The sequence below is a fragment of the Siphateles boraxobius genome, unplaced genomic scaffold (genome assembly GCF_051911475.1).
Source record: "Siphateles boraxobius isolate OS27281-9 unplaced genomic scaffold, OSU_SipBor_1 54, whole genome shotgun sequence".
Taxonomy (NCBI): domain Eukaryota; kingdom Metazoa; phylum Chordata; class Actinopteri; order Cypriniformes; family Leuciscidae; genus Siphateles; species Siphateles boraxobius.
In genome coordinates this window covers 3,828,110-3,850,297 of record NW_027509180.1, presented here as the reverse complement: position 1 = coordinate 3,850,297, position 22,188 = coordinate 3,828,110, and the positions used below count along the sequence as shown (strand labels likewise).

The window sequence follows — 22,188 nt, the reverse complement described above, 5'->3', positions numbered from 1 at the left end:
GTGTGTCAGCGCGCGAGCAACAGTGTGCGAAAGATACCGAGTGTGTTTGCGCGCGAGAGAGACCGAGTGTGTCAGTGCGCGAGCAACAGTGTGCAAAAGATACCGAGTGTGTTTGCGCGCGAGAGAGACCGAGTGTGTCAGCGCGCGAGCAACAGTGTGCAAAAGATACCGAGTGTGTCTGCGCGCGAGAGAGACCGAGTGTGTCCGAGCATTGGTAAATTGGTACATAGGAATGTAATTATTAAGAGGCATGGAAGTTCGATAAATGGACAACAATAAATAAAACCAATTAAATTTTTCTCACTTTCTTGTCTGTCCCAAGTACCACTACAAGAGGAATATTTTTTCCACAATTTGCAGCACTGAATTTTTCATTCTAAATGACTCCGAGAAACTTCACTATATGCTCCGAATGGATGAGCTGCAAAATAGGCCTTACACACCATATGAGGTAGTCAATCCATTGTATATATTTTATATACATTGTATTTATAATTAATATTAGGATAGACTAGAGATATTATCTTCTGTTGTAATTATTATTGTTGCTATTATTATTACCTATTATCCGACTGCACGAGACTTGTCTTTTGTGTGCATGTGCTTGTCAAATAATGTCAAACATTTTGTTAGATTACAACATATTTGACAAAAAACAAAACAACACACAAGTTTGTGAGTGTGTGCGTCTGTGAGTGTGAGTTTGTGAGTGTGTGCGTCTGTGAGTGTGAGAGTTTGTGAGTGTGTGCATCTGTGAGTGTGAGAGTCTGTGAGTGTGAGAGTTTGAGTGTGTGCGTCTGTGAGTGTGAGTTTGTGAGTGTGTGCGTCTGTGAGTGTTAAGAGTTTGTGAGTGTGTGTGTCTGTGAGTGTGAGTCTGTGAGTGTGTGCGTCTGTGAGTGTGAGAGTTTGTGAATGTGTGCGTCTGTGAGTGTGAGAGTTTGTGATTGTGTGCGTCTGTGAGTGTGAGACTTTGTGAGTGTGTTCTTCTGTGAGTGTGAGAGTTTGTGAGTGTGTGCATCTGTGAGTGTGAGAGTCTGTGAGTGTGAGAGTTTGAGTGTGTGCGTCTGTGAGTGTGAGTTTGTGAGTGTGTGCATCTGTGAGTGTTAAGAGTTTGTGAGTGTGTGTGTCTGTGAGTGTGAGAGTCTGTGAGTGTGTGCGTCTGTGAGTGTGAGAGTTTGTGAATGTGTGCGTCTGTGAGTGTGAGAGTTTGTGATTGTGTGCGTCTGTGAGTGTGAGACTTTGTGAGTGTGTGCGTCTGTGAGTGTAGTGTAGAGAGCAAGTTCTGACGTTCAAACAAATCATTTTAAAATCAAATTATTTATTGTTCTAACAGCTCAGGTCCCTTTTTACAAAAATATACATCTTTTTGTTCACTATTTTAAAAAAGCCTATATATTTGGCAGATGTAAAGCATACATGTGTATGTTTTTTGTGTTAGTCCATTTTTTATTATTATTATTACTTTAACAGCTCAGGGATGTTCAAGGAGTGACCTGTTTGTGCACTTTCGCACTGTGAATTTGCACTGTCAGTTCTGTTTTTGAATAAAGGGTTGGAAATTAATGCTTTTTTTCCTTCTGTTTTTTTAATCCGATTAATCGATTAATCGTAAAAATAATCGACAGATTAATCGATTATTAAAATAATCGTTAGTTGCAGCCCTATTTTAAATAGCATGACAGGCTACATTTATTTGACTTATCTGAGAACACAATATGTGCCTGCAACATATATGAACATTTATGTGTCCAAACATGTGAAGAAAATATTTGAGTTCATCCATATATGATACCATATATCTGCATATATTACAGTAGGCTATAGTATTGGTTTCTCGCATATGGGCAACATTATGTATAAATATGTGACATACATATTTGTTTCCCACATATTTAATAAATGTATGTAAACATACATGCATGTGATACTCATGCATTGAAATAAGTAGGCTACATATATGCGTCTTACATATATTTAACATTTATGTGCATATACGGGAAAATATATATATGGCAATTGCATGAAAACGGCCATTTTTGCTATATTTTGAAATATGTTTCATATATGTCTATGTATTTTATATATGTGAATTTTGCATATTCTCATATAGGCAGCAGACATACATGGGCACTGACATTATATAGGCCTATGTAATTTACTTATATTGACAAATATTACATTTCTGTATGGGAAGACATTGAAACAGTATGAAAATTAATTTTAATCATTGTGATTCTTTGTTTTACATGTAGTTTCCCCCGATCCCCTCCCCAAATATTTATATCATGTATTTTTTGAGGGGAAAAAAATCATATATGATGGCATTTTGCAACTTTTGAGACTATAATCATACTTTTTTGTTTTTCTTGACCCTGTAATTAAGTAACTGTAGAACACATTAACTATAATTATGCGTATATGATGAAATTATTACAGTTTCTTGTCAATCTATGTCTACTTTAATGTGAACAATGCGCTGCCACTTTAATTCAGTGTGGTGCAGCACAGCAAAAAAAGACTGTTTCCGCAGACTCGGTGCGGAAACGATCTCTGCACGGCTGTACACGCACCGCACCTGGAACGGATCGCCGGACCGCACCCGCGTGCAGTGTGAAAGCTATAACCTGTTAACATGGGTACGTAAAAAATACGCACCGCATACGCACTGCAAACGGAGTATGTGTGAAATGGGCGTCAGAGAGCGCGCAAGTACTGAATAGTTTAAAATCGTTTGAATGTTTAAACTGTTAAGACTTAAGTACGTGCAAATGGTAAACTTTAGACACGATGCAATGCCGGCCCGATTATGCAAGTGAATATTCCGTCATGTCCCGACTCCTAAACGCGAGCGTGTAGTTTCACCGGCTGCTGCGCTTGACGCTTGCCTTGAGCAGGAGAGACGAGAGAGAGAAGACGCAGCACCATTGAACTCACGCTGTTTGTGAAATTGCGTCTCGCAGAAAGTTTTACAATTACTGATTTGATTTTATAATCTGTGTGGATTCATTTACTAATACAACCTACATGCTAAAGTGAATCGATGTTTGCGGGAATTTCCCGCATTATAAGTGGGAGAGCTGCGGGAACGATTAAAATTATGCGCAAATCCCGCGCCGAAATTCGAGCCCTGAATTGGCTACATTAAAAAACACAACAGTATCGATATGGCAGCTGCTGTATTGATACGCGCATCGCCAGAAGTTCATGACGATGTATCGTTGTATCGATATTCTGAGCACAGCCCTAACGCATGGCTGGTTGTGAGCCGAGGCCGGCTTGCTGTGCAGAGCGACCAGGAGGAGGGAGGTAGTCGAAAAGTTGATGGTTTTGAAGAGTCCGGAAATTGTCCTTGGTTCTGTTGTGATTAAGAGAGAGTCGTCTCTCTGTGGTTGAGAGAGTCGTCTCTCTCCTGCAAAGAGAACATAAGCGTCCAGGGCCTAGCAGGCTGGTCCTAGCCTGCAGGGGCCTGGTTGCCGTTATTTGGGGGGAGGGGCGGTCCCCCGGACAACCCAGCCCAGGTAAGCAGCTTGGAGGTCCAGAAAACAAGAGAGAGGGAAGGGCTTGTGGATGCCTTTTAAACTTTGACAAATGTCCAACCCCTAAAGGTTGACTCGACCAATAAGAAAGGTGGCATTTCCAAGCTGGAGAATTTGATTTATGGCTCTTTGTCCTAAGTGCACATTTGCATGTTCAGCTGGATTAGTTTCTGATGAAAACTAGGGAAAGTTGTGCAGTTATCTGCATATCATGTACACGATCATTTTGATCTTCAAAGTACCAATTTATGAAGACCAAACGTGGTATAAGTAACGTTACATTGAGCGTTGGTTCTATTATAAAACACACTAAATATAAAATTATAATAATAATAGTTTCACAAGACACTATTCGAGACTGTAAATTATCACACACAACGTCCGGAGATACATGTTAATTTATACATGAGTTCATCCATAAATGGATGCAGCAAAGTCTGTTTTAGTCTTCTCCGTCCTGACCACGTGACCACATTCTTAACCTCAATAAAACCCGGAGCTCCTCTTCCCCATGTCGGGGGATGGGCCACAGGTCCCAAAGTGAGCTTTAAAGATGATTTGTTAGCCATAACAAATATTTGTGTGTCTGATTGGTCTGTCGTTACACTAAGAAAAAGGTACCTTCCATGGCCACAGAAGAATAATTATTCCTTAGCATGTACAGCGCTTTGAGCATGTAACAAGATCAAAATCGTAAAAGGACTTTGTTTTGCAAGCAAATCAGACCCAAATACATATTGGCCCTCATTTATCATTCTTGCGTAGAAACGGGCGTATATGTTGGAGTAAGATTATGCTTACACTCCTCTTACCGCCTGATTTATGAAGCTGTGCGTACCTTTGAAATCCAGGTGTACGCAATACCTGCCCTTGATAAATGCCGCGGCTGAAAACGATCGTCATTAGAATAACACGCCCCTATATATTCAAGTATCCGCTTCCCCCACACCCTCATTTTACGCCATGGACACACGGAAGAGGAGACACTTCTCCGACGTGGAGATCGAGACCATCATCATCATGAAAAATTATTATTAAATCAAACAACAATATTGTTGATGATAAATTCAAAGTTAATTATATATTTTTTTTCAAAACGCTATAAATCCATCCATTTTTTGTCTAAAAAAACAACAACAAAAACAACAAGAAGAGAACATGCAACATATAATCAGGGACTCATACTATAAATTAATATAAATTAAATAAGTGCAACTGCATGAAATAAATAAAAGCCAAACAAAATAAATAGTAAAATAAATTAAATAGTAAAAATAAAAATAAATATTTCCAATGTCACGTTCCAATATTGTCCACCACATAAAACAAATAATTTAAAAATAACACACAAATACAGTCCTTAAATACAACAATGTTAAAAGTACATTCAAATAATTTAGTAACACATTTAGGCTAATAGTAATTCGTGCCGAACTTGAAAAGTAATGATAACAATATTCAGGCCTACTATTAGGCTACGTGTTGTAGCCATTAACTAAGTGCATTTAGTTTCATATTTGTTAAAAAATAATAATGTTATTTTTTCCCCATCTATGTTGATTATGAAAAGTGAACATAGGCTAAGATAGGATGCGCAATATATCGGGAGACATGCTCAGACATGATTTTGGCCACTTAATTAAGTTTTGTTTTGTATAAATTGTATCTTAATTTTAATATTTTTTTCATCAACCAATTACCTGGATTTAATAAATAAGAAGCAGACAATATAATCATGAGTCATGACCAGGGTGGGAAATTAACTTTTTTGCCCACCAGCCACAGTGGCTAGTGGATGCCCAATTTTACCAGCCACTTGTATTTTTTACCAGCCACTTTTTCTGGAATTCAAATTTATGAATGAGAACTGTGACTTTGATAACATTGACGTCCATTACAAATATGTCATTCGTTTTATCCATTTAACAATATGAGTTATGCTGCACTCAGGGGCCAATTTATGTTTTCCTCCGTGGATGCTCACAGGCTTTAAAAAAAAAAAAAAAAAAAAAAGCACTATTAGCACAAACAGGGCTACCATAATATGTAAGCAACATGTATGTACATGTTTGTATTTTTGAGAGAATATTATGCATGGTTATTTTACAGTTTATTTTTTAATATTAGTTAAGTCTGTATGACCATAAAGGATGGAGTATTTAAATGTATTTTGCTGCTATTTGAAAAAAATCCAGCAAAACGCACCCGCGCGTTTGTCGACCCCAGAGGGTTAACTCGATAATAAAGTAGGCTCTCTTTCAACTCAGGACAGCACCACTTCTCACAAATACAGATAGGAGTGGAGATGAAAAGTTTAACTGACACGTAATCGAGCTCCGGAGCACCCACGGGATCGGCTCCTATCCTAGCCGCTGCTAAAACTATCCCTAAACTAAAAAAATGATAGCTATCTAGCCATCACAAAACACAACTTCAAGTTAGTACTTTACTTACTTGCACATCCAAACGTAGTCCCGAAAAGGTCTGCCCTTTTTGCCGATCGCATGAACGTTTCTGAATAGAATTGGTCATATTCATTGACTCTATTTTAAGGTTAGTTGTTCCTCTAACGAAAGAATTGTTTGCATTTTCGGACGACGCATAGGTTCGACAGTAAGCGAACTAAGCGAACCCTCGTTTTCCCTTCGTCATCAATGCGCCACTTGTTCGAAAAGTACCTTCACTTTTTATTTACTTCGCCCTCAACAGGTTGTACATTCATATACTTCTGACTCCGCGGCGGGCCTCTTAACACCGGGTATATTTGTTTAATTTTCCTTTCGTCTGTACCTCAGCTATATGCGTCACGGTCCGTTTAGCGCTGTGTCCGTAAAGCACAGCGCTGAAAACCAATCAAATTAGTTACTCGACAAAAGTGCATTATTTTTACTTAGCAACAGCATTCTTTGACAAAAGATGTCCAATCCGTTACAAGGAATGTTTTAAGTAGTAACCAATAAAAATATGTTTTACAATTTACCCCCACTTTGGCTGGTATACAAGGCAAAGTCACCCTCCACTTTGAAAAAGTACCAGTCATTGGCTGGTGGCGGGTGCTAATTTCCCACCCTGGTCATGACATGGAGGCGCGGGCATTGCACGTGAACTGGAGCGCATCTCATCACAAATTAACCGAAACTCATATGCCTCACAGACATGAGAAATATATCTATAAAGAAAGCTTGAAATGTCTTTAAACGAAACAATTATAAACGAAAGAAATAGGCTACTCTCTCTATAGGCGCGTTCACTACGGAGATGGTGATCATCAATTTCATCTTTGCAGACACAACACTAGTTTATTAATAGAAATAAAATACAAATTTATTTTTAAAAATGGCGTTTATCGCGTTTTGGAAAAGAGCTCCTCATATCTTTTAGTTTGTCAGTGCGTTTTGTGGTGTTAGGAATTGTTTTTCTGCGCATTTCCGCACTAACTCAAAACGTGCGTACATGTACACCACCTCCTGACCTGGCGTAGGATTTGAGCGTGCCGTACGCCAACGTCCATATTGATAAATATCAAAGTCACCGTGGTTTTGGGTGTACGCCAGGTGTACGCTGGAAATTTGGTGTACGCACTTTTGATAAATGAGGGCCATTGTGCACAAGTTTTATTAACTAAATCACAAACATAACTAAACTGAACAAACATGCATAAATACATACATAAATAGTTGAGGTATAGGATGAAATTGGAAACCGGAAAGGGAACAATGGAGAAGATCCATCTAACTATGAAATGAACCATCAGCATTTCATTTTCCACAGATCCCAGAGTGAAGTTTAAAAATTATTTTGTACATATACCAAATACATTGTGTCTGATCTGTCTCAGTCGTTACAACGTCACATTCTGCGGCAGCTTTTTAACAAACATAAATTTAACATATAATCAAATAATAATAAGTTAAAAATTTAAAAAGTAAACAATCCACTCCACTTGAATGCTAAACACTTGTGTTATTTCTCACAGTGTTATTCACTTAAGCTTGTGTTTCTGGTGTCCCACTTTCACATGCGCATGAACGGAAGTCTATGAAGGAAAAGTCTAGTGTGAACGGCCATTAATAATTAAAACATTTGAGTAAGATAAGGCTAGGCAAGTTTATCTGTATAGCACTTTTCATACACTATGGCAATTCAAATTGCTTTACATAGAAAGGAATAAAAATAATCACAAAATAAAAGCAAGGAAAATCAAAATAGTTTTTCCAAATACTTTATAGAAAGGAATTAAAATAATCACACTATGGCAATTCAAAGTGCGTTGCATAGAAAATAAACACAAAATAAAAGCAAGGGAAATTAAAACAGTTACAAAAAGAATTAAGATAGATAAATGATACAGTTATTACCAAATTGGTAAGCGTAAAATTAATTTAAGTAGTAAAAAGATGAAACATAGAAGACACTTCTCATCTGGCAATCTTATTTTGCCTATAGTTTTACTCTTACACTGTGTAGGGTATCTGGACTGTGTCAGGACGACTCATGCACTTATACATGTAAGAATGCTTTTAACCTCCCTGACTCTGGTTCATAACTCAGGTTGGGCACCACAGAGTCTGCCCCTAATGGCGTTCATTGACACTTTCATGGCGAACTGAGTAAAAACCAAGCCTCCCCTTTCCAACGAGAAGGAACTTGTGTACGACACACAGCAGGGGGGGTCAGGCCTCAAGTATGTTATCTCCTCAGAGCCAAGCCAGAATGGAGACCAGAGCACATTCAAACACACACACAAGAACCTTTCTCCAATATCCTCACTGTAAGGACTGGGCGAGGGGTGAATCTGAATAACTAAATACATCCTAGCTAAAATCCCATTGCCTTCAGGCCCAAAAAGCCTGGATGTAAATTAACACACACACACACACACACACACACACAACCACACACGCATCCCCCACAAGTGAAGCCCGCTCAGGACAGAGCGTGGTGTCCAGTTACGAGACATTTTTATGACTGACTGGAATGTCCCAAAGAAGGTGATTCTAAAGAGAAAGAAACTTCTCTTTTTAGACATTTAACCAGATATATTCGATGTGTTTTTATGTGTGTCCATTTGCCCATGTCACATTGGAATGACTATGATTTTATCGTAGCTTAAAGTGAATTATAAATACCTTCATTATGCATTTTAAATATAACTGTCTATTCCCATAACTTGTACACATAGTTCTGGACACCTCCAGAATGCTTTCGGTGTGATCAATCAGAATACGTACAGTAATATCCAGTAAAATATAGTTTACTATGTTTTCCATCTTTGGAGTGAAAAGAGACCAAAACTAACATCACTGGTGTTCTTAGATAACAGCGTTTACGACCCAAAGGAATGTTCACAGAACTGTGGCTCTCTCTGAATTCTAACCAAGGAGGAGAAATGAATCATGTATTCATAAACAGTCGGACGAACAGTGGCACAGTGCTCATTCAGTAAATGCACAGCTAAACAGATGTGTTTTGAGTCTGGATTTGAATGTGACTACTGTAGGAGCACATCTGATCCCTTCTGGAAGCTGTTCCAGCATAATAGCTAAAAGCAGACTCTCCTTGCTCTGAGTTAACCCTTGGTATTTCTAGCTGATGTGATCCTAATGATCTGAGTTATCTGTTGGGTTTATATTCAGTGAGCATATCTGCAATGTATTGAGGTGCTAGGCCATTAAATGATTTATATACCAGTAATAATTCTTTAAAATCAATCCTAAATGTAACTGGGAGCCAGTGTAAAGACCTGAGGACTGGTGTGATGTGTTCATATGTTCTGGTTCTGCTCAGCGTTCTGTATGAGCTGCAACTGTCTTATGGTCTTTTTGGGAAGGCCAGTGAGGAGTCCATTACAATAATCCACCCTGCTGGTGATGAAAGCATGAACAAGTTTCTCTAATTCTCGACTGGAAACAAAGCATCTAATTCTTGCAATATTTTTCAGGTGATAGTATGCTGATTTAGTTATTGCTTTGACATAGCTAAGGTCTGACTCTAGAGACACACGGAGATTCCTGACTTGATGTTTAGTTGTTTGACCCTGTGGAGGAAATTGAATATGTTATATGTTTGCATTTTCTTACATTCATAGAATCTTATAAAACATGATGGAACTGTTAAAATCTCTTATGAATGTATGTATATGACCTTGTATACATGGCTGGACAACAATTTGGGTGTGACTAGTTTATGACCGAGAAAGAGGGTCCCCACTCAAGGATAGTATGATAAACAAATCTAACAAAGAGTTAATTATGAGTGGGACATATCTTTATTTAGCCTAGAGAAATAACCCTGGGAGAGACAGTACTAAAGGAGGGGGATGCCCTCGTCTCGTTGTCTCACTCTGCAGCCACTCTGTGTGACTGTACGACTGCTGGCCTTTTCTTGCAAGAAAATGAACCTAATCAAAGAGTATTGAAAAGTTTGTCTCTTATTCAGTGATAGAAATTTGTTTGCCACCACAACCCCTAGCGTTAAGGTATGCATTCACCTTGAGAACTTAATCTTGGTTTCCAAAGAAAGTCTTGGCATTTACATTTTTACATTTATTCATTTAGCTGACGCTTTTATCCAAAGCGACTTACAATTGCTATATTTCGGAGGTCGCACGCCTCTGGAGCAACTACGGGTTCAGTGTCTTTCTCAGGGACACATTGATGTCTCACAGTGGATTCGAACCCGGGTCTCTCACACCAAAGGCATGTGTCTTATCCAAAGGCATCCCGCGGTATGGCGGTAAACCGCTTTAAATTGCTGGGAATATTTAATTTCTCATCTTGTTTTATTTCAGACTGTATACGAGTGGAAATAAGGTGTGGCCCCTTTAAGAGCTGCGCGCTTTCTGTTGAACTGTCTGCAGTATTATATTGTATGTGCGCCTTGAACACCCCATGTGATGCTGCTACTTTTACCTTATTTTGTTTATTAAGTAACGATGTGGACGGTAGAACTGGTAACAAGTTATACAAGTTCGATTTGGCAAGGCAAGTTTATTTATATAGCACATTTCATACACAATGGTAATTCAAAGTGCTGTACATAGAGTTAATTAAAATAATCAAAAGAAATCAGAATAATTAAAACAGTTTAGAATAAAAAACAAAAATAAAATACAGTACGAACAGTCGGACGAACAGTGGTACAGTGCTCATTCAGTAAATGCACAGCTAAACAGAAGTGTTTTGAGTTTGGGAATAAAGTGCGAGTTGTGAGATGCCAATGGCCTCCGTGAGTCTGTCTGGCCTCTGCAATAACTTCAGCTGTGAGCTATCCCTATTTTTCTTCCCGACACAACGCGTTACAAGACCTTAATAAACACATCAAACTTTACAAAACATTGATGAGTCAAACAATATGCTACAACTTCTGTAAAAATGAATAAATGAGATATAAAAAAATAAAGTGTGCTCCTGTTTTACAGCTTTTCGATGATGTTCACGTCGCGTAATTACGTCACTTCATAACTTTCCTATGGCAACAGGGGGGGAATGGCTGCTCTTGTGTGAAGCAAACATTTTTCAACTTTCTGCTAAGATATTTGTGACTTTTTTGCAACGAAAATGAGAGGAGTATGAAGCCCCGCATATTTTGCACGGAAATCGACAATTTATGCGGCGTATTTGAAAAAATGCGGCCCCCGCATAAATATGCGGACTTTGGCTGATTATGCACTAAATCATGCGATCGCATAATCGCGAATTTTTTTGGAGGGACTGTTTAATAAGAAATAATTAATCGGGAGCATTTATGCTGATGTTCCAGGTGGTGGCGACACGTAGGCTAATTTGAAAGTATTTCATGGAGGTAGGCTACAGAACAAAAATTTATAAATAGAGGCTATAGCCTACTTTTTTGCGGGCGGGAGCGGGACAGAATCAATCCGAACCGCGCAGGTCTTTAGTTGGAGCACTTTTAATTATTCACACTCGCGTCTCGGCTCCCTCTGCCGCTGAATGCTACCACGACAAAGCAGGTACGCGCCAAATGACGTCAGAAAAGCGTCAGTACATTATATTCGCTTATGGCCTATTACTGAACCGATACCGAATCGTCCTCGTCTGCATCGCGATGCATCGTAGAAACGATTAATTTCGACACCCCTTCTAGTTCCACACTGAAAGCAAGGAGGCTGTCTTTATAGATGTTATTAGTGATGCACCGATGTGAAAATTGTGGCCGATACCGATATTAATATTGCTGTTATGGCCGATACCGATATTTACCGATGTCGATATCTCTGTATAGAAAACGCATAGCAAGGATTAGGGCTGCACGATATTGGTAAAAAAGGACATTGCAATATTATTTTTTCTGCGATATATATTGCGATATAAAAACAATTTCACCAGATGACTTGAATAGCTCTATTTGGAAAGAATGAATGATTCTAGAATGACTGGGGTGGTTTTGTCATGGAGTAAATCCGCATAGAAACTAATATTAATAGAATGTTAACTAATGTAGTTAACTGGACTTACATAAATGGAACCTTATTGTAAAGTGTTTTCTGATTTATGTCTTGAGTTCAGTGTTGGACAGATCAGTTGTTTTAACCATTCATTAAAGTGAATCGGTTCAAAGGAGTCATTAGTTCGCGAATCGGACTTGTCATTCACGGACCACGGCACACGTTGTGTGATTATCCAGGCAGTTTAGGACATCGCACAAGATTTGTCTCAACACAGAAAACATTTCATCATTAGATAGATTTTTTTGTTTATTGAAAGTGTGGTTTATGCCATCTGAAGGTGTGGAAAGCTTTTCAGAGAAGATAAGGCAACGTTATTTTAGCACAATTCACAACCAGTGGTCGTTCAGAGAAAAAAAAACTTTGGTCTTCCGACCTTTTACCATTGTGTATTCTCAAAGATATTCAGTCAACTCAATTCATTAATATGCGCGAGGGAGGGAGAGAGAGCAAGACAGTGAGAGTGTGCTTGAAGACGGTGAGAGTGTGCACCCGTGTGCGACCGGGGCTTTCACTCTCTCTGCTCGTTCTCTCAGTTAAACAAACGCCGCAGTCAGTCATCTACATCACTCACCGGTCAAATAAGGCTTTGGCGGAACAAAAATACGCCTTAGTAAGGCTGACAGAAAGTTCCAGTCTTCTTGCACTTGATGTTTAAACTGACGGGACTTGCGCTAGTGTATGCGGTGCGCTCGTGCAAAAACAAAGTCCCCGCCCCCACACTCACATCTACACACACGTCAAATACACAGGAATGATTATCGGCCTGTTCGCATCGGCCCTATTTTGACATGGGAACGATATCATACCGATGTGTAAAAAATTGACCATATCGGCGGCCGATATATCGTGCACCACTAGATGCTATATCATTTTTTTTCTTCTGCCACATGCCCTCAGCTTTTGTGCATTGTCTTTTCATATTTTGCCAAATAAATATCAATCTCAAAGATGGTGTCAAAATATGGGAGTATTGTATATATTAATGTTAATATCATGTTTGATAATTGTGTAATTGATAAAATATATTTAATGCTTATTGCTAAAGAAACATGGGATTCGTGCCTATGTTTTTAAAATAATTGGAAGGTAAATTGACCTCATTCATGGAAAAGGACATATAATCAAATTATAAAATGGCATCATATTATCATAATATTTTATAACTGTTGTCTACTTTCTACCATTACATCAGGGTAGGGATGGCGAAAACTAAAAATTTTCTTGACCGACCACCGAGCCTCATTAGCTGGTTGAAACCGGTTAACCGATTAGTTTAAAATATGCCACACTATTTGAAATAACAGCCATTTCGAGCCGCGCCTGCAATTTCGCAACTCTGTCGCATCTCTCTCTGCCTCCCGCTCACACACACACACACACACACACACACACACACACACACACACACACACACACACACACACACACACACACTGCCCCGGCGCCGCGCTTCCACTCACGTCACTTTTTTTAAAATCCCCTACTTGAAACATGAGTCCCGCAAACGCGGCGCCGAGGAGCTTGTATGTAATTGGAGGACAAATGGCTCCTTAGTTTTGAAATGGTTTGGGTACAAGGTGATCGCGTTGAAAATAAAGGTGTTAGTCTAGCGTTAGAAGCTCATTTGAAACATTGCAGCGGCTCATTTAAGAAAATGACAGCTCCGAAGAGACGCCGCTTTAGTTTGAGGTAACGTTAGTGCTAACAATAATAAAGAAAGATGATGATCAGTTATGTTATGAAAAATTGAGTGTCAGGGATTTGTTCACTTCACACAAAAATATCTTGGAATGAGATGGCTAACTGTAGTACCGTTTTGTCCACTGTCTATAATAGCCTAATTTAGAGACTCTTTTTTTTAACCGACTACCGACAACTTTGATCGGTTAACGTTGAGACGGTCATCCATCAGTCAAACGGTCATCGGTTAGCATCCCTACATCAGGGCTCACTTTCATGTCCTTTCACATTTTATATTTCTCTCTTTGAATTATTTTGATGTACTGAAAATTAAATAAATAATAATAAATTCAATCATTTGTTTCTGTCATGTCAGACCTGATGGAAGAGAGCGAGGAGAGAGAAGAACTGAGTGAAGTGAAGGAGGAGAGAGAAGAACTGAGTAAAGTGAAGGAGGAGAGTGAAGAACTGAGTGAAGTGAAGGAGGAGAGAGAAGAACTGAGTGAAGTGAAGGAGGAGAGTGAAGAACTGAGTGAAGTGAAGGAGGAGAGAGAAGAACTGAGTGAAGTGAAGGAGGAGAGAGAAGAACTGAGTGAAGTGAAGGAGGAGAGAGAAGAACTGAGTGAAGTGGAGGAGGAGAGAGAAGAACTGAGTGACGAGAAGGAGGAGAGAGAAGAACTGAGTGAAGTGAAGGAGGAGAGAGAAGAACTGAGTGAAGTGAAGGAGGAGAGTGAAGAACTGAGTGAAGTGGAGGAGGAACATCATGTCCAAACTGAAGGAAAACCCTTGAGTCGCTCAAAGACTAAAAAGACATTTTTAAAGAAAAGACGAGCCAATAAATCTTTCACCTGCACTCAGTGTGGAAACAGTTTCACAACGAAATGTATTCTTGACCGTCACAAGAGGATCGACACCGGAGAGAAGCCGTTCACATGTGATCAATGCAACAAAACATTTCTTAGGGCATCACACCTGAAGACACACCTAACAGTTCATTCGAAGGAGAAGCCACATTCATGTTCTGTGTGTGGAAAGAGTTTTTCACTGCTGCACACTTTACATAGACATTGGAAAACTCACACTGGTGTGAGAGAGTACATGTGCTTTGAGTGTGAGAAGACTTTTACTGCAGCTGAACATTTAAAACTGCACCAGAGAATTCACACTGGAGAAAAACCTTACAAGTGTTCACACTGTGACAAGAGATTCAGTGTGTCATCATCTCTGAAAAGACATGAGAGGATCCACACTGGAGAGAAGCCGCATGAATGCCATCAATGTGGAAACAATTTCACATACAAACATTCTCTTGAGATTCACATGAGGATCCACACTGGAGAGAAGTCGTTCTCATGTGATCAGTGCAGGAAGAGTTTCAGTGAATCATCACACCTTAAAAGACACATGAGGATCCACACCGGAGAGAAGCCGTTCACATGTGATCAGTGCGGTAAAACATTTCTTTGGGCATCAGACCTGAAGAAACACCTGAGAGTTCATACGAAGGAGAAGCCACATTCATGTTCTGTGTGTGGAAAGAGTTTTTCACGGCTGCAATATTTACATAGACATCAGAAAACTCACACTGGTGTGAGAGAGTACATGTGCTTTGAGTGTGAGAAGACTTTTACTACAGCAAACCATTTAAAACAGCACCAGAGGATTCACACTGGAGAAAAACCTTACAAGTGTTCACACTGTGACAAGAGATTCAGTGACTCATCATCTCTGAGAAGACATGAGAGGATCCACACTGGAGAAAAACCTTACAAGTGTTCACACTGTGACAAGAGATTCAGTCGATCATCAAATCTGAAAGCACATAAGATGATCCACACTGGAGAGAAGACGTTCACATGTGATCACTGTGGCAAAACATTTCTTAGGTCATCAGAGCTGAAGACACACCTGACAGTTCATACGAAGGAGAAGCCACATTCATGTTCTGTGTGTGGAAAGAGTTTTTCACTTCTGTCATATTTACATATACATGAGAAAATCCACACTGGTGTGAGAGAGTACATGTGCTTTGAGTGTGGGAAGACTTTTACTACAGCGAGCAATTTAAAACAACACCAGAGAATTCACAATGGAGAAAAACCTTACAAGTGTTCACACTGTGACAAGAGATTCAGTCACTCATCATATCTGAAAATACATGAGAGGATCCACACTGGAGAGAAGCCGCACACGTGTGATCAGTGCGGGACGAGTTTCTCTCTTAAAAATAATCTGAAGCGACACCTGAAGATCCACACCTTGTAGAAACCACTTAAACACAGTCTGAGATCACGGTAAGTAGTTTATTTTCATGTGCTGAGCAACAAAGTCTCTTCTGTGCAAGTTAGTCACACATCACTCTATAGCCAAATCTCTCCTCTCCACCTATAGCCGGTGTGTGGTGAGCACAGGACACTTTGTTGATTGGTATCTATTAACTCGTGTTCAGTTAATTTGTCAGTTCAGACCAATGCAAAAAACAAACAAGCACAAATTCGCTTTCTGATAGTAGGTGGCGCTCATGTAAAGCATAAATAAAGCAGAAAAAAATATTTTGATACATTACATTAACAATAAACGAGACATTAAAGGGGTGGTTGATTCTTATTTCACTTTTCTAACTTTAGGTATTGCATAATGTTGCTGTGCATAAAACATCTATAACGCTCAAAAGTTCAAAGGGAGATATTTTTGTTTTGAAGAAATTGCTTTTTTAAAGGGTAACTAAACCGTAAAACAACTTTTTTTTAGTTTATCTGTAAGACGGGCTTTATTAATGCTGCTCATTGATTCAAGTCAATTTTTTGACATTTGGGTATAAAGTGTTTTAATTCTACAATATGGTGTAAAAGTGTCTGAGTGCTGCCCTCTTCAGGTTGAACGGTGGCTACTGCTGTTGAATTTTCCTATTGGAAGTTGTGGTGCCCTGTGACATCAGAGAGTACCAGCTAACCACGCCCTTTCCTACAGAGAGACGCGTCTCAGGTTCACGCCCCCCCTCCACTGGGCTCTGCCCACTTTTTCAAATATTGACAATGGGTGGAGTCAGGCTCTGACTAGGGGTTTAGGTACTCTTTAAGGAATACAACGGCTGGTAGGGACTACACGACATTCCTTCCGGGTTAGTGACATCACAAACCATAAAATTTACATAAACCTGCCCATGGGAACGTGATTTATAGATTACCATGTCAGAATAGGCTAATCACTGACTAGAAGATAACTACACATAAGCTACATAAATAACATAAATAACATTATTATTTTTATAATAATGTTTATATAACATTATTATAACATTAACCATTCAGAAATGTCCTGTTGCTTCTACATGTTGTCACTTCTTCTTGAGTCTCTCTATGTTTGTCTGACTCCGATTTGAAAAGGCTAAAAGTTTTTGAAATTTTCAGTGCATGTCTGTGTGAGGTAATCAAAGCTGCTAACACACACACACACACACACACACACAGCTCTTGAAGCTCCGCCCTCTGCGCTGGGAGCATTAGTGCATTTGCATTTAAAGGGACAGACACAAAAACGGTGCATTTTTACTCGCCCTCAAAAAGTGACAACTTTAACATACTATATAAAAATATATGTGGGATATTTTGAGCCAAAACTTCACATACACACTCTGTAGACAACAGAGACTTATTTTACATCTTGTGAAAAGGGCATTATACCACCCCTTTAAATAAGAGTAGAATATTTAATATATAATAATAGTTTCCATAATGATCAATTGCAGCTCAGTGCTTTACTGTCAAATATGCATTGTCGAGAAATAAACATATATTATTAGTAACTGCACTTATTAATGCAAAACAATAGTCTTTTTATGATTAACCCTCTGGGCCCTAAGGGTATTTTGGGGCCTGAACAAGTTTTGACATCACCTGACATTTGTGCTTTTTTCAGTTTTTCAGTTGCTTAAAAACATATTAATGGCTAAAGTCTGATTACACTGTATAATACAAACTGGGCTCCAGTAATATGTGAGCAATATGTACATAAGTTTGTAGTTTTGAGAAAATAACGTTTATGCGTGGTTTAAAAAAAAAAGTTAAGTCACTGAAATAAGGCCATATAACACATAGTTGTAAGGGAACTAGGATCAATATAACTCAAAGGGGACTGAATTATAGTGAATAAGAACCACATGAATATGCTAATGATTCAAAATGAATATTTTTCACATTTTATCAACTATTTGTTCACCGATAAATTGAGATTAGACTATTTTATCAATTCTGGACAGAATATTATCCCGTGTCCTACGGTAACAATATCACAAAACCATGATCACTGATTATGAGCAAGGTAACAAAATCTACAGTTTAAGGCAGTAACTTGTAAGCACACAGCACACGACACTTGTATGCAGGGCTTGACATTAACTTTTTTGCTCGGTTTTCCAAAGTTACTAGCCACACAGCATTTTTACTAGCCACATTTTTGTTGTTGTGAAATTACCTGATTAAAGTTGACTATGGCATGCAAAAATTTACTTGAACTAGATTTACAACCCATTTAAATGTAAAACCACTGTACATACCCAAATTAAGACTATATAAATGTATAACAATACAGGTACATCCTGTATAATACATCCTTTTTTTAAATAAAACCATGTATTAATATAAAGACATACAAAAGTAGCTTCTTATTGCATAATAAAAGTGGTGCATGTTTTTCTTTGTCTCTACTTCCTTTTTGGTTTCATCGTCAGGTTTTCTCGTGTGTTGTCTGCTCACCGGGTTTTGTTACACCTTTTATATAGGTATGGGTATATCGTTAAGGTTTTAACGGTATTACTACTCTTATCGATACTGCTCATCGATCCGGTACTTTAACGGTATTCTTATCGGTTCCTTTTTTTTTTTTTTTTTTAAGAATTAAGAACATACTTAACATTGCTTTATATTTTGAAATGTAAAATATCTATAGCAAAAGAAAAAGCAATGCTTTAACAAAACAAAACAAATATTTATTTGTTATGCAGCAGTGTGCAGGCTTTTTTGTTTTATGTACATAAGATAGGACACTATAAGCAAAAACAAGTACAAACACATGGTCAAAAAAAGAATACTATTAAACAAAGACACAAATTATATACACAGAGCTTTAATTTCAGGAAGTTCTACTAACATTACTATTCAGGTAAGTGTTTCAGTCTAAAAATAAATCTAAATTAGTAATCACATGTAAAATAACACTGCATAGTGTATCATATAGATTAATGCTTATTTAAGCTAAAGTTTTGTGCTTTTTAAATAGCTCTTTTTATGATCAAACGCGTCCGTAATTTATCAACAGTAGAGACTGTGTTTTACAACAATCACCGATCGTGCTGATTCTGTCTTAAAGTTTGAGTTTTAAGGAGAAATGACAGCGTATTGCTGCAAAGGGAAGGAAGTTGCGCTAAACAGAATGTGGCTATAGTTTTTAAAGGTTTTACCTCAAATATATTCTATAATCTTTGGAAGCTGAAATCAGACCAATATCACAGATCTAAAGTGTAACCAGGCTCTGTTTGAATGTTTAGTTCTGTCCTCATTGTCACTCATTAAGCAGGGCTGTCGTGTTGTGCACGCTGTGGCACCGCGTGAGAGATCTCTCTCTCTTCTGGACTGCAAATAGCAAAACTGCATCACAGACAAATGGTTTAATTAATACGGCTTTGCAAACATTGCATTTTGCTGTCTTGCTCTGCGGTGTTTCCAGACGAGCCGGCGGGAATCACTTTTGGAGTAATTTCAGCAGACAACGTTAAAGCACAGACATGGCTCATGGATATCGGAAATCTCCGCAGGTTGGATCGGGAACATTCCGATACGTGAATTACGCTGGTATCGGTCCTGATACGGATACTGGATCAGATCACCCCCATCCCTAATTCAATGTTACTATTATTATACTTGATCTGTAGATAAAAGTCTAAGCTTTATCTTGCTGGACTGTATGTCACAAGGAATAATCAGAGGATTCAATTGCAAGTACGGTAGTGTTTATTGATCAATGTGGTAGTAGGGCTGATGGTTGCAGGAAGTCACTTGGCAGCACAGGGACGCTGTGGGAATGCCCGTGTCCGTGGATGGTGAATGTGGAGCGGATGTGATCCGTGAAAGTCCGGGAAGTGGTGACGACAGGAAATCCAAAGTAGTGATGAGACGATCAGCAGAGCGGGAAACAACCGAACAACGCGTGGAACTGGAGACAGGCAGGAAACACGGAAACAATGAGACAATCGGGATCACAGGAAACATCCAACAACGAACTGACAAGGACAAGGTGAAAACGGGGATTAAATGGGGTGCGCTGATCAGTTGCAGCTGGCGTGCTGATGAGACACGGCTGGACAGATCAGCGGCAGTGATTAGTGCCCACACGCACATATACACACACACACACACACACACGAGACAAGAGGGAAACAGCGAATTCATAAACCGTGACACTGTATTGCTATAACTTAATCATGTTACTTTCTACCGGGTGTCTGTTAGATCACAACAATGGAGTAGAGTCAGAGCACTATAATTGTTCTTCACACGCACAGTAATTGAAATTTAAAACTGTTAAAAGAAATTGCTGAATAAACTATTGCATAGAGATAGATGCTGTATAATACACTACGCATAAATGTCTTTCCTTTGTGCTTTGAACTTTTCAATGCGGACTCGAAGCACTGGGCGCTGTGACTCCATGTTGCTTCAAGCGCATCATTCTGCGCTCGGGGTGCGCATAAGCGCTGTGTGCAGCACTGTATTGGAGCCTTTCATATCATTAGTGATGCAATGAAAGATTATTAATAGCCTTTCTTGTTCTGTCCTATCTATCATATGTTGCTGCCTCATTAAACAACTGTGCTATACATTTAAAACATGTCTCAATTTGATAGTAGGCTATATATAAAATAATTATCTTTTTGATTTTTTTTATCTTGTTTTTGTGAATGTATTTTAAAACAATACAAAGAGCAAAGTGTAACATGCATTTTTGTCATGTATTATGATGATCATATTTTTTGATTTGTTGTTTTTCTTTATAATGAAGTTGTCTGTATTAAGTAGATTGTGTTACAATCTAAACTGATAATCACTCTTTTGTGTGTTAAACACAGAGTTATAGAAATTCTACTTAATAAAAAAAACCTGTGCTGGTATCGGATCGGTATCGGTTGATACTCAGAATTTTTAGTATCGGATCGGATCCAAAAAAAGTGGTATCGGTGCATCCCTATCTTACAGTGGCATTTGATACAGATAACATTCTCATTGATCGTCTTATGGATCAGGTTGGTATTCAGGGCTTAGCCCTGAAATGGTTCTCTTCCTATTTGAAGGATAGGACTTTTTCAGTCAGTTTAGGAGATTATTTTTCTTCCGTTGCCCCTCTTGTGTGTGGGGTTCCACAGGGCTCTATACTGGGACCAATTTTATTTTCCCTTTAAATGCTCCCTCTAGGTTTGATTTTTGAGAAATTTGGGATTCAGTATCATCTGTATGCGGATGATTCTCAAATTTATTTCCCACTGAAAAATGGGCAAAAATGTGCCATTCAGTCTCTTCATGCATGTTTGGCCAAAGTTAAGTGTTGGCTTGCGAATAATTTTCTTCAATTAAATGAGGATAAGACCGAGATGATTTTATTTGGAAATAAGGGTGTGTGGATGATGACTGCCTGGGGTTGTTTCCTGGGAAAAAACTGTCTCTAACTGAGCTTAAAGGAGCCGTATGTAAGATTGTGGCCAAAACTGGTACTGCAATCACTTTCAAATTACTGTAGAGCGGTGTATCCCCTCCCCCCTGACTCGAGGTTGCCAAATAGGCTGCAGATCCAGCAGGAACGTAGGCTGCTACAAGGAGCTTCCAATGGCAAGTGACGAGCTGCAGCTGTGGTAACTAGAGCAAAGCTGGCAACCCTGATGCTGCAACACTACTGACTTTGTGATTGGTAGATAGGTGGAGGGTGGCGCATCAGACCAAAACACAACATGACAACATCAACATCAGTTGAGGGCTGCAACTTCACTTTTTAAATGACAATATCCTGGCCGGACTACTGTTGTCAGTGATTTAAGTATTTGAAATGAACATGATTTCTTAATGTCTAGTAAGGGTGTCACGATTCTCCAAATCCTCGATTCGATTACATTTTCGATTCTAAGATCACGGTTCGATTCGATTCTCGATTTTTACTTCTTTTTTTTTTTTTGAGGGCACAGGTTGCTGTTGCTCCTAAAAAGCTGACATCAGTTCATCGCGATCTCACACATCTCTGTTATTATCAATGAAGCTGACTGCACAATGAATCTTTCATAATATATACACTTTGTTTGTTATAATTAGAGGATTTGCCAGCTTACAGAATTCAGCTCTGAACAAAAAGTCAGTTTTGAGCGGTGAGGGGAGTCTATCTTTAATGCTTCTGATTGGCCATTGCGTTCAAGAAATCAACACATATGTCTGTGATTGGCTAAATCGCACAACGCTGCAAACA

General features: G+C 38.8%; 5 protein-coding genes and 1 pseudogene across 13 annotated transcripts in view; 3 read left to right on the top strand and 3 right to left on the bottom strand.

The window, feature by feature from the left end:
- LOC143714418 (uncharacterized) overlaps window positions 1-22,188 on the bottom strand; it is a 703,153-nt gene that overhangs the window by 235,634 nt on the left and 445,331 nt on the right. The window lies entirely within an intron of this gene.
- LOC143714414 (uncharacterized) overlaps window positions 1-22,188 on the top strand; it is a 1,189,624-nt gene that overhangs the window by 786,712 nt on the left and 380,724 nt on the right. For 3 of the 5 annotated variants that reach the window (XM_077205565.1, XM_077205566.1, XM_077205564.1), the window contains one exon: window positions 14,063-15,980. In XM_077205565.1, the coding sequence (XP_077061680.1) occupies window positions 14,063-15,951 (1,889 nt within the window). In that variant the 3' untranslated portion in view covers window positions 15,952-15,980. Of the gene's footprint in view, window positions 1-14,062; window positions 15,981-19,410; window positions 20,863-22,188 lie in introns of those variants that run through there. The other 2 variants (XM_077205567.1, XM_077205568.1) reach the window with 2 other exon arrangements.
- The window catches only part of LOC143714417 (uncharacterized), a 438,587-nt gene that overhangs the window by 235,687 nt on the left and 180,712 nt on the right, over window positions 1-22,188 (bottom strand). The gene's annotated exons all lie outside the window — the stretch shown is intronic.
- Window positions 1-22,188, bottom strand: part of LOC143714434 (uncharacterized) — a 429,922-nt gene that overhangs the window by 260,635 nt on the left and 147,099 nt on the right. The gene's annotated exons all lie outside the window — the stretch shown is intronic.
- LOC143714442 (uncharacterized) overlaps window positions 1-22,188 on the top strand; it is a 340,300-nt gene that overhangs the window by 257,155 nt on the left and 60,957 nt on the right. The gene's annotated exons all lie outside the window — the stretch shown is intronic.
- The window catches only part of LOC143714374 (uncharacterized), a 31,302-nt pseudogene continuing 28,878 nt past the window's right edge, over window positions 19,765-22,188 (top strand).